This window comes from Centroberyx gerrardi, chromosome 15 (genome assembly GCF_048128805.1).
Source record: "Centroberyx gerrardi isolate f3 chromosome 15, fCenGer3.hap1.cur.20231027, whole genome shotgun sequence".
Classification (NCBI taxonomy): domain Eukaryota; kingdom Metazoa; phylum Chordata; class Actinopteri; order Beryciformes; family Berycidae; genus Centroberyx; species Centroberyx gerrardi.
In genome coordinates, this window is record NC_136011.1 from 1,815,430 (window position 1) to 1,827,836 (window position 12,407).

At 39.4% G+C, this 12,407-nt stretch overlaps 1 protein-coding gene across 1 annotated transcript in view; it reads right to left on the reverse strand.

Moving 5' to 3' along the window:
• piezo1 (piezo type mechanosensitive ion channel component 1 (Er blood group)) overlaps positions 1-12,407 on the reverse strand; it is a 110,772-nt gene that overhangs the window by 49,715 nt on the left and 48,650 nt on the right. Inside the window, exons 4-6 of the mRNA XM_078288904.1 lie at positions 8,523-8,664; positions 2,830-3,121; positions 351-564 (exon numbers count right to left, since the gene is read on the reverse strand). Of these exons, the coding sequence (XP_078145030.1) occupies positions 351-564; positions 2,830-3,121; positions 8,523-8,664 (648 nt within the window). The remainder of the gene's footprint in view (positions 1-350; positions 565-2,829; positions 3,122-8,522; positions 8,665-12,407) is intronic.

Genomic DNA, 12,407 nt, shown 5'->3' on the forward strand with positions numbered 1-12,407 from the left:
TGACTGTAGTAACACCATGATGATGCCGTAAAATAAATGAGTTATCGTGTAGAGAAGTGGGGAGTAGTGCAGCCAATGATTAGATGAGTAAATCAGTTTGAGGCCATGCAGGAATAGGGTCAATGGAATCCATGTAGTGGCAGTGCAGAATAGCGCACAACAGTCTCATCATTTTAGGGTTTTTACATGCTCAAACAGAAGATGCAATGAATGTGTGAATCAAGTAGGAAAATACATTCTGCTATATTCCTGTAAGGTGACCCATTTGTAAAATTTACACATATTCCTTGACTACCCCAGAGAATTGATCAAATTCCTTGACTACGTGCATATATGTACTACAGTCTTACCTAGCCCACAGGCTATGGGGCGGGAACAGGGCCTGGGCCAGCAGACTCTGGTACAGATACAGACAGACCATGTGACCGGCGGTGAAGAAGCCCACCATCACGCACAGCGCATTGAAACCCAGGTGGCTGATGGGCAGGTGGCACGCCCACCACGTGCACACGCCGATGAAGAGCAGGAAGTAAATGGCGGAGAAGGCCGAGGGCAGCGTGATGCCTGGGGTTGGGTGAAAGGGCAAAGGTCACACACAGAAACAGACAGACAGTTAAATGTATATACAGACAAACACTCACATATAAAGACAAACGACAGCAGGGGTTAAAGGGGAGTGGAAGTCAAGGCCTTGCTGTCAAGGGAAACTGTGTTTCTTGGATTTCTGTGTTTGAGTGTCATCTCACATCTTCTGATATGTGTTGCTATGAATATAATATTCATCTATAGAGTGATGAAAGATGGGCAAGATGAAAAAACATACTGATCACCAACCAAAATCTTCAAATCAAGAAGTTACGGTCTGGAAAAAGCATGGAATTAAAGCTATGTAGGAACCCTGAAGATAGCTAATGTTTGTTGATGACAACTGTACTTAGCACAAGTGCATTGCACCTAGCCATACCTAGCCATAACTTGCATTGCCTTAATCACAGTGGCTATGTTCCCATGCAGGGAGAATTCCCTTCTTAACCTGGTTACTCGCTAACCTGGTTTGGGGTCGACACATGAACATCATAACTGGGTTAGAATAACCTCATACTCTGGGTAGTAACGCATTACAAGTAACACACATGAGTAAAAAAGTAGTTTTTTTGAAGGAACGAGTACTTTTAGTTCCTTTTTTTAAACTGTACTTCTACTCTTTACTCGAGTATATTTTTGAGCCAGTAATCTACTTTTTACTTCACTACATTTGTCATTTATACCTTTGTTACAACTAGTCTGCTCTAAATGCGGAGATTGAGTGTAGGGGGGGAGAGCGCGCGAGGAGCACCTCTACTGCAGATGCCAGGTTGCCAGCTGCCTGGAAGAAAAATAAGCACCACCTGTCTTTTGACCACGATGCGATGATGACGGAGCAAAACCCAGAACAAGAGGCAGCTTCCAACAAATGGGTATCCCCAAATGAAAAATGTGAGTGGAAAGAAGTTTTCATTCTCTAGTTGATTGACTGAGGTCTTGGTACAGGGAGTAATACTACAGAACAGAAAATCTGAGTTTTAATTAATTGCATTGTATTCGGTATCTACTGCATTTTGGGGCTGTAATAGGTTTGGTTACTTTGATAATGTCTGTAAATACTAGAGTTAAACAGACTTATATTCTGTTTTATAAAGGGCTAAGAAAGTTTTATCAACAAGTGCTGTTTTTTCATTATTTTGCACTGGCCCGCACACCCTAAAAAATATTAAAATGGAAAGTAACTTGTACTTTGAGTAATTTATTAACCAGGTACTTTTTTACTTTTACTTGACTAGGTTTCTCAAATGGTAATTTTCACTTTTACTTGAGTCATTTTTTATGGGAGTAATTGTATTTTTACTTGAGTATAGATTTTCAGTACTCTACCCACCACTGGAAACCTGGTTAAGATGTCTGTCTTACTCCCTTATTGAACTGCTTACTGTGGCATGGAAACATCTTACTGTTTTCAGCGCTGCTGTCAAACTGAAACTCACATAGCATTATGGGTACATTATGATGCAAGGAAAAAACATGGCCGAAAGCAGTACTTACTATTACTATTGGGATCATCATGTCTTTCTCCTGTAGTAGAAGTAAGCTACTATTGCTCAGCCAAAGAGGGAGGGGGGATATTCTGTTAACTAGCTCAGTCATGACAACAGGGAGGCTGTGTGTGTTCACACCAAGCATGTTGGAAGCGGTTATTTCAAATTCTGGAGCATAGCTTGGAAAGCCTAGCAGAACAAAATGAAGTCTGGACTGATGCTCATATCCAGTTATTTCTTCATGTGTTCTTCTCGGTAACGCTTTATTTTCCAGGTCCATAATTTCCTAATCATTACTACACTACATCATTTCATGGTTCTTTCCAGGAAACTTCCTAAGAAATTAACAGTTCCTTTCTAGGAAATGATTAGGAAATTGCGGACCCGGAAAATAAAGTGTTACCAAAATCTCTAACCTGGCAGGATGACAGGTGACCAAAACTCTGTCCAATAAACAAGCGACTTGGGAGTCATGTGACTTTACTCATGTGAATTTACAAGCCCTGGTTCACTTGTAACTGGGCAGTGTGAACCTAAACAAACCAAATACAAAATTCCAGCAAGTAAACTTTTCCACTATGGTTCAGACCAAAGAAAACTAACTGTATGTGTGATTGGATCCAATCACAGGGTATCAAAGGTTCATGTAAACAGCTTGACCTAAATAAGACCTTAACTAGAGTATGGCCATAGAAACATAGCCAATGATGAATGCCTTCTGGAGTATTATAACTTTAATACAGAGCATAAATCCTACCAGCCAAAGCCAGCAGGCTGATGGCCAGGATTCTTCCCAGGTCCCGCAGAACTTTCCGGGCTTTGGCTTTCAGACGCTCCGCCAGCTGCTTAGCTCTGGTTACCGTGGAAACCTCCTCATCGGGGTCACCGGGTGACAATCTCTCCTCTTCATCCTCCTCCTCTGACACCTCTTCTTCTTCTTCTTCTTCTTCTTCTTCTTCTTCTTCTTCTTCTTCTTCTTCTTCTTCTTCTTCTTCTGCTTCATCTTCTTCCTCATCATCCTCTTTTGCGTCTGTTGGCACATCTTCTAGCTGAGGTGAGAGAGAGACATAGAGAAGGGGAAAAGGGGAAATTAAAGTCCACATTGAAATTTTTTTCATTCAATACAACATATGGGGACAAACATTACAGAAAGCAACTGCGAAAATCGTAAAAAAAAAAAGTGAGATATTGTTGCTTTAAAGAAAGTGAGGAAGAAAGTGTGCTTTGCAGTCTGTTCCATTTATAGTATAAGGCGCCTAGTACCAGAAACCAACTATCTAAACTAACCAGTCCTGTGATCTGGTACCATAATCCTGGATTTAAAGGTGCTACGTGTATCATGTGAACATTGTTAAAGAGAAACTAAACCCCAAACCCAAATCGGTATAAAGACTGACATCTAATGGTAAAAAGCATGCTACTGAAATTGCCATCTGCCATTGGCTGATCTTTGGTGCCAGGTGATGTCACCACCTGCTGTACTCTATAGAAGGTGACATCATCCAGCATCAAAGATCAGCCAATAGCAGATGGCAATTTAGATGGCATTAGATGTCAGGCTTTACACCAACTTGGGTTTGGGGTTTAGTTACTCTTTAAGTTAGTTTTAGTGCACTGATTTGGGCTCAATGACTTTCATTTTTGACTTGAAAGATTACAACATATATACAGGTTGTGCAACAATGTGCGAGTATTCACATGAACAAGTCTAGACTCTACACATAAACTTCCGCTTCAATGAGCTAAACATCATGTGTTTGTCACTGCTAGATACACTTAGTACAGGGCTGCTTTACGTGCTTATTTCATCTATTTTGTGCAAACAGATAAAACTGTCTTTGAGCATGCTATACATGCACACACACACACACACACATGTACATGCACATAGGTAGTGACTGAAGTGAAACATGATCGGACCTCCAACATACTGCAGCCACATATACATCTAGTTTATGAGAGTAGGCAGTAAGCCAGTGGTGAAATGTATATGGGATATGAAGATAGACATACAGTATACACACACACACGCACACAGTGGTCTAGTATCGTGGTGAACCAGCAAGTGGGTCAGTCATGATGTGCCAATAACAGGTGGCAGCGGCCTGACACATGTCATTACTTATCAAACTTTGAAGGCCATAACTGCTACACCACCGGTCCAATTTTGAGGAGACTTGGAGGGATGACATATCTTGTTTTTCAATTCAAACCTGGGAAACCTCACTGGGAAAAAAAGGATGCAAATGGGCACACTGGGCAAAAAGACTATGTGAAATAAGTGAAGATGTAAAGAAGTACAAATGTGAAATAAAGTTCCAAATCTTTGATGCAGCAATACATTTATAGAACCTTTTTCATTGTCTTTTATGTTTTTGTTATATATGACACCCTATATTGGTTAACTGTACAAATATTGCAGTCACCCCTTGGACCAATCAGTGAGTGCGTTTACATACACACTAATAATTTGGGAAACCTCACTGAAAAGAAAGGATGCTGGGCACTCCAATCACTGCCTAAGAAAAAAGACCATGTAGCATACGGGAAATGCAAAAACAAGGATCAATACCCAAATGAAAACATCATCTCACATAATGCTAAGTGATATCATCCAGTGAGCAGTGTTATACAAATGTGAAGTGAATGTAAATCGAAGTTTCAAATCTGTGATGTAGCAATGCAAATACATTTATAGAACCTTTTTCATTGTCTTTTATGTTTTTGTTATATATGGCACCCTATAATTAAATGTACAAATAATGCACCCCTTGGACCAATCAGTGAGTGCGATTACATGCACACTAATAATTTGATCCTCACCCGATTAAGGCAATACTACTTCCTACTGAAATACCCATATAAATGCCTTTATCTGATCTTAAATGATGGATTCATTTTTGGGTGAACTATTCCTTTAATGGGGCATGAAAACGTCTTAGTCAGACTTCTTTTGTGTTTTTCAAACTGTCACCAGACGCAGTAAACCGGATGTTATACTTACAAAACAAACAGCATGGTGCAGTGCATTGCAGTGGAGTGGTGACCAGTAGACTGATTGTATGTAAAGCGGGTTTTACTTTAAACCATGTAAACAAAGTAATCCAAATATTGCCTTAATCTGATTACTCCCAGTGATCGAGTACTGGTGTGCATGTAAACGTACTCAGTAAGTAAATGAAATTCGTGAAATATTGACAATACAGAAACACATTAACTAGGTGTATCCTTTTCAAAAATTCCCTCAACATCAAGCCAGTCTTGCCTGTTGAGTTGCAAAACGCATGACAGCACACAGACAGTACAAAAACAGACATTTATCTATATAAAAATATTGCGGATTATTACTTTAAGGAGGATTTATTGTACATGACAGCTCCTGTTGGCAGTGATGCAGCAGAACGAGTCAGAGTGGTCTCAAATGTCAAAGCATAAAACAAGATTATGAAGTCTGTAATGAATGACAGTGTCTCTCTACCGCTTACAGACCACATCAAAGGCTGTTGTCACACACACACACACACACACACACACACACACACACACTGTAGGGTTTGAGGGTTTGTGGCTATGGTGTTCAACATTAGCGGAGGGAGGAGGGATCTGCAGTCTTTTTATCTTCTCACAATAGTAAGAAAGTGAATAAAAGAGACGTAAATAATAGTAAACAATAAAAGTTTTGTTAACTTATTATAGGAATTATAAGGCATCATAAGTAGGGTTGGGTATCAAGAACCGGTTTCAGTTTGAATTGTTAAGAACCGTGGATTGGTGAAGAAACATCTAGTGAGAGTGAACTCTACCAATAACCCCCCCCCCACAGTGGCATTAAGTCACATGTGACTTAATGCCACTATAAATAATAAAAACTGCAACAAATCCCACAGTGTTTACGCTCCCTGACTCTTATCATATCAATGCCAACAACTCCCACATAAGTTCAAGTGAAACATCACTCCTCCTTCTCTGACCTACATCTCTCTGCGCTGTTTGTTTGGGTGGTTGCCCCGGCAACATGAATAGGAAGCGGTCGTGTGAGAGAGAGAGGGAGAGAGAGAGAGAGAGACCTATAGGCAGAGTCTGTAAAATGACAAAGAACAGAGGGAAAAAGAGAGGAATGGCAGTAATTATAATTATAGCATTTACAAGATTTGCTCCTATAGTGAGTGAGAGTGTGAAAGAGCAAGAGAGAGCGAGAGAGAGAGAGAGTTTGTGTGTGTGTGTGTGTGTGTGTGTGTGTGTGTGTGTGTGTGTGTGTGTGCGTGCATGTCAGCTCAGCTGGTAAAGAACAATAGCTCAGTGTGTGTCAGCAGCATACAGCAAACCTCCCAATGAGCTCACTGTCTGTCTGCCCACACACACACACACACACTGTAGCATAGTAAAAGACAAGTACACACACACTTACAGAGTGTAGAATACATACACTTGGACATTTCTGAGACTAAACTGGACCAGCAGCTACATCCTGCTGCTTCTGGAGCTTCCATTGTATCAATCTTATTATTATAGACTAGTTCAGTGATAAATAGTTATTGATTAATTAAAACATAAGCATAAGGTGGCACTGTCTATGAGGCTGAATGGTTTGTGCAGTCTGACTTTGTGTTTATAAAAAAAAAAAAAAAAACAACCTGGTGGGATGACTGGTAACCAAAACTCTGTCCAATAAACAAGCTACTTGTGAGTCATGTGACTTTTGTTTACAAGCCCTGGTTCACTTGTAACTGGGCAGAGCAAACCTAAACAAACCAAATACAAAAATGCAGAAAAGTGAACTTTTCCACTCTGGTTCAGACCAAAGAAAAGTAGCTGGAGGTGCGATCGCATCCCATGGCGATTGTTCATGAGTGAATTCTACTAATATGATTAATGCAATATGCCTTTAGTTGACATATGTGAAACGTGTCTTTGAAGAGAATGGAAAATACAACGAGACTTAATTCCAGTACAAGATGTCTGGCCACAAGTTTTCCTCTATTGCAAGACTGAATTCTGTTTTTAGAATGTTTTATTGCAAAGAACTATTGCAATAGTACTATTCATCATGTACTTGTAGCGTTGCAGCATGATTGAAAACCAGAAGGCTCTCTCCCCACAGTACTTTGCGCAAACAAAACCTACCTCTGCTTGTATAGGACACTTTAAACACGCAACATAGTAACATTATATTTGTCAATGGGAAAATTAATGGTGATTTTCAGAGGAATGAGCAGCTGGTACTAGTTGTTCCTAGCCCTCCCCATAGGAGGAATATGACACTGATCAGTTCCCAAGACCATCTTGCTGGTGCTTTCTCAGTTAACCCTATCAAGATGTTCTTGATAGGGTTAACTGAGAAAGTACCCCCTTAAGCTACTTATTTTTGATGTATTTGGGTGTGTGAGTGTGTGTGTGTGTGTGTGTGTGTGTGTGTGTGTGTGTGTCTTACCATCCATCCTGTGACCAGATCAGGTCAGCAGACCAGACATCTCGAGATGTGAGCTTGTTGTGGCAATATTACCATGATGTTGTATTTAAAGGGATATGCTAACATTTTGAAAAAAAAAACAAAGCTACTCAAACGCTTCCAATTGTAGAGAAATGTGAAATGGAGAAAATTATCTTTCAATGTAACTCCATCAGCAGGAGCATCAGCTGGTCTATAAAGGTTACTACCACAGATACTATAGACATGGCAGCTCAATAAGGACCTAATGAAAATACTACAGGCTCTTAGACACATCAGAACATGGCTTTTCTAGCAAGTATAAAAATTTGTAATATTTTTCTTTGTCAGTCACTCATTATCACCTTTCCTGTAGTTTTCCTATATATCTTATATATATTTTTTTGATTTTTGATAAATATTTCTGATAAATTGTTATAGATTCATTTCCTATTGGTTGTATATGTATGCCCTCACTGACTTAACGGGCATTACTAATGAAGTATGATGATATTGCTCTACTCTTGATGTAACATTTAATGCAATTCTTGTCGGTCTGCATTATTGAATCCTCTACTGTTGTAGACCTATTACTTTCTTCTCTTTATATTTACTTAATTGCATTTTCATACTTTCCTATTGTTTTTTCTACTCTGAAGCTTCACATTGAATCTGGTGCTTCTCCCTTGTTATGTTCGTAACCTGCAAGCCGGCACCTGCGCTTTTCTTCTCTTCCCCTCAGTCACTCATCATACCACCAATAATAACCTGCCATAATTGATGTGATTTCCTTACACTGTACTTCACACTTGGTAAGGAAAAAACAGGTTGAAATTCAAAACGTCAAGGTATCACTTCAAACTGAAAACGCAGGCACCAATTAGAGTCAATGTGAGGGAGTTATGATGAAAAAGCAGCTTTCCACCATATCTTTGATCACCCACTTTGAGCCAAGTAAGCATATTCTTTCAGTCTCACACACACACACACACACACACACACACACAGACATGGAGACTCACCGATGTGATGTTGGCAGCAGCCACCATCTCTCTGTTCCTGACCAATCTGCTGCACAGGACCGTGGTTACCAAGGCAACCACACACACACCCAAGTCGGGGCACAGGAGACGCAACACACTCCAAGGATCATCCAGGGGAAGCCTGCAGGGCACACACACACACACACACACACAGGGAAAGGTAAGTCAGGTCGAACATTTCCCAACAGGGTGTGGCTCTTTCACAATAGCAGTAATAGAGCATACAGTAGGGCTGTAAGTCAACACAAGACCTTTATTTGTGTATTTCTTATTATATTATTCTTTCATTTTTCATATTGTACATATTCTGTACTCATTTTTCTTTGCCTCAAGTTCTACTGCTGTTATCTTGCACCCGCTAATAATGCTGCAATCCATGCTTTTCCCCATACTTCCCATTCTACTTAACATGCTGAATTTGTTTGTTGCATATTCTTGCTATATTCTTGTTTATATAGCATTTTATGTTGATATTTCCCCACTGGGATCAATAAAGTTTCGGCTGATCTTATCTTAAAATTACAACTAATTAACTAGATTAAAGAATTATGATAAAGAATCAAGAGAGACATGGAAAAACTTCCTCTATTTTCTTAAAGGCTCATAAAGGGGTATTTTTTGTCTTTTTCTTTCTTTTTTTTTATTCTGTTATGTATCTGTCTGTAGTGTCATGTATTGTGTATATATGGCTGTATGTTGTACGTATGATGAAAAATAAAAATATATTCTAAAAAAAAAAAAATTACAACTAATTGAGCATCAAATTTGCATCCTAAATCCTGTGAGACAAAACAACATGTGGGGTTTTTACCAACACCCTCTTTGGTTACAAGCATTTTTCAATACTGAGCTCACTTTTTCAAAACTCTTCATACAACTCTCTGCAGCAACATGTCGCTTGGCACAACAGTTCTTTTCATGTCCAAAATGCACCAAAACCACCAAAACACTGCATGCATGTCTCATCAAATCAGCTCAGTTCATAATTCTTTGGTTGAGAGTACAAGAAATGCATAAATGTATTTTTTACACACCTATTACAAAACAGAATGGCACCTTTTTATAGAATGGACTACAGTATATGCTACAGGAACGAGTCATGTGTGCTTTTCAGTGGGGTTTTTTGGCATACAGTAATTACAAAATACACAAAATGAAATGTAATGGAAACAAAAATTCCAATACTGTAATATAGTAAAAGCAATGTAGTTTACAGTTGTACTCTCCAGCTGAGATGGGAATCAGCTGTGGTTGGTGTCCTTTACATAACTTCAATCAACCATTATATAATTTTTTTTTTTTCAGGATGTTGAATATATTTCAGATATTTCAATATAGTATTTGTGATTTAGCAAATTGCTGTCCGCTTGCAAGTTGTATGTTAGGTTTTGAACTTGAATTTAACAGTGAAAAGAGTATGTAAACATTTGCAAAATGGGCTGCAGATACATAGAGTTTTGCTGGTGGTTGAGTTTGAATGAGAAGTGAATTCAAGAATTTTGAAAATTGTGGTCATTGAATGCATAATGATTCACAGTTTGGTCCACATAGAGCGCTGTTGTGCTAACTGTGTGAAGAGTTTTGAGAGAGTGAACTCAGTATTGAGAAATGCTTATAACCAATTGTAAAAAACTGTAAAGTGTGGTGGATAGTTGGTGTTTATGGAAGAGGATGAGGGCCACATGAATTCTGAGTTTAAAGTCAGAATTCTGACTTCTGACTCTGCCTTGTTTTTAATTTTCCTGTTTTAGATCATTTAAATCCCTCAAACGGCTGCTATCAGTTCCGCCCCATAACCTCTAATACTGCTAGCAAATTTGAAGAGGTTTTTAATAATCTGTGTTTGGGCTCTTCTATGTTTTCTTCCCCTGAGTCCCAGCTCAGCCATTTTAATAATTCTTGTCTGGTGTCTCTCTTAAAAGAAGATGCCGTAAAGCTGAAAGGAAATGGAAGCACACTAAACAAAATAGGTTTCGTTCAAAGTTGAAGGACTTAATGTTGGAATTTAATGCTGCTGTAAAGACTGCCAGACAAAACCATTTCTCTCACCTTATTTCTGTCAATTCCCGCAACCCCAGAATTCTTTTTAATACGATAGATCATCTTTTAAACCCTCCAACCACTGTTGAACTTTCCCCAGCTCAGTGCGAGAAGTTTCTGATCTTCTTCTCAGAGAAAATAGATGCTATCAGGAAAAACATTACACCCACAACCCACGACTTAAACCCTGTCCACTCAGCTGTTTTGAGCAGATATCCCCACAAATGCTCCTAGACACAGTGTCTCATATGAACGCCTCTACGTGCTGCTCAGATGTTTTACCAACAAGGTTCTTAAAAGAGGTAATGGGAACATTTGGGCCTCATTCACGAAACTTTTCTTAAATTGTTCTTACTTTTGTTCTTAAGAAACATGCCTACGCAAAACCAACGTGGGATTCATGAAGCATGCGCAGAGTCTCGATTTTTGCGTATTCCAGGTGTATCTGATGATGAATGCCACTTGTTCCTTAATTGGATGCGTGTGCCTGTTGATGCTGATTAGCATAGGTAGACGCCCTGGCAACTCCATAAAAGGTCTGCTGTCTGAAGGGTCGTGCGCAAATGGAAAGCATTACTGGAGTAGTGGAGAATGGCAAACAGACCCAAGAAGAAAAATTCAAACTCTGAAATAGAAGTGTTGTTGTCGGGAGTGAGAGAAAAAAAATTATATACTTTTTAAAAGTGTAAGCGGTGGAGTGACAGCAACTGAGAAAGAAAACATGGCAAGAAATTACTGATGCTGTCAATGCTGCAACATCAGAAACACACACCTTGAATTAAATTAAAAAGAAACTGTTTGACTTACAGTTAGAATCTAAAAAGCGAGGGCGATAGTCTAACTCCAAATAGATGCAGTTTATTAGCTTCAGGCGGAGGGCAGGGCGCTGCCAAAATGTTTGGGGAAATAATATGGAGACTGTGCTGTCAGATGTCCAGTCATCAGCGGAGTTGGACACTGGTTTAATTCAAGCAGCATCTCCATCTGATGGTAAGCTCAGACTTTAGGCTTTATAATAATATTGCTGGTTTTGACTGTAGCTCTTGACAGGAGCTTTCTTCCTGCGGTGTCCAAACTCATCACAGCCTTCCAGCTCAGTATGCTGCGCTCGCTCTGTGGCGGAGCGAGTGCACGTATGATAATTATATGATCGCTGCTGAGGGGTCTGAAGGTTTATCAGGTGTGTCATTAGCAATGTGGTCAAGGCATAACCTCTATCACCTAGAGACAAACTAGTTAGTCTTGATACTCTGGTTAATTTAACTTTCATTCAGTCCTATATGCGCCATGCGTCTCCAGCAGCACCTGCTCAAGACGCACGACACCCTGCTGTTCTGCAGCACCAATGAGTCGTGGCTGGAAACCACATGTAGGAGGTTTAGGTTGGCGTCACAAATTAATTGAATGTTTATGGTGTGTTATTGTTTGCGATTTAAATAGGGAAATGCGTTTGGAGATGGTGCTTTGATGTGCACAGTCTATTGCTCCTGTGGTAAGATAAGATCGAACTTTATTGATCAATAAATAATATAATAATATAATATGATAATATATATACGATACTAATTAATCACTTTGATCACTCATGTTTCCAATTGAATAGAATTGCCTATGAATTTGTTCCTATCGGCCTAGCTTTGTTAATATGGTTATTATCACCAGGCTTACAAATGGCCTGAAACACATTTTGTTGTTGATATGAGGTCTGTAACTGCTTTAATAGATTTCCCTTAAAGAATAAGGCATTTTAAGCAGAAACCACTTCATGCGTAATGCCCCACGCATGTTTCCAAACACACGTAGATTTTGATCGTACCAAAGAAC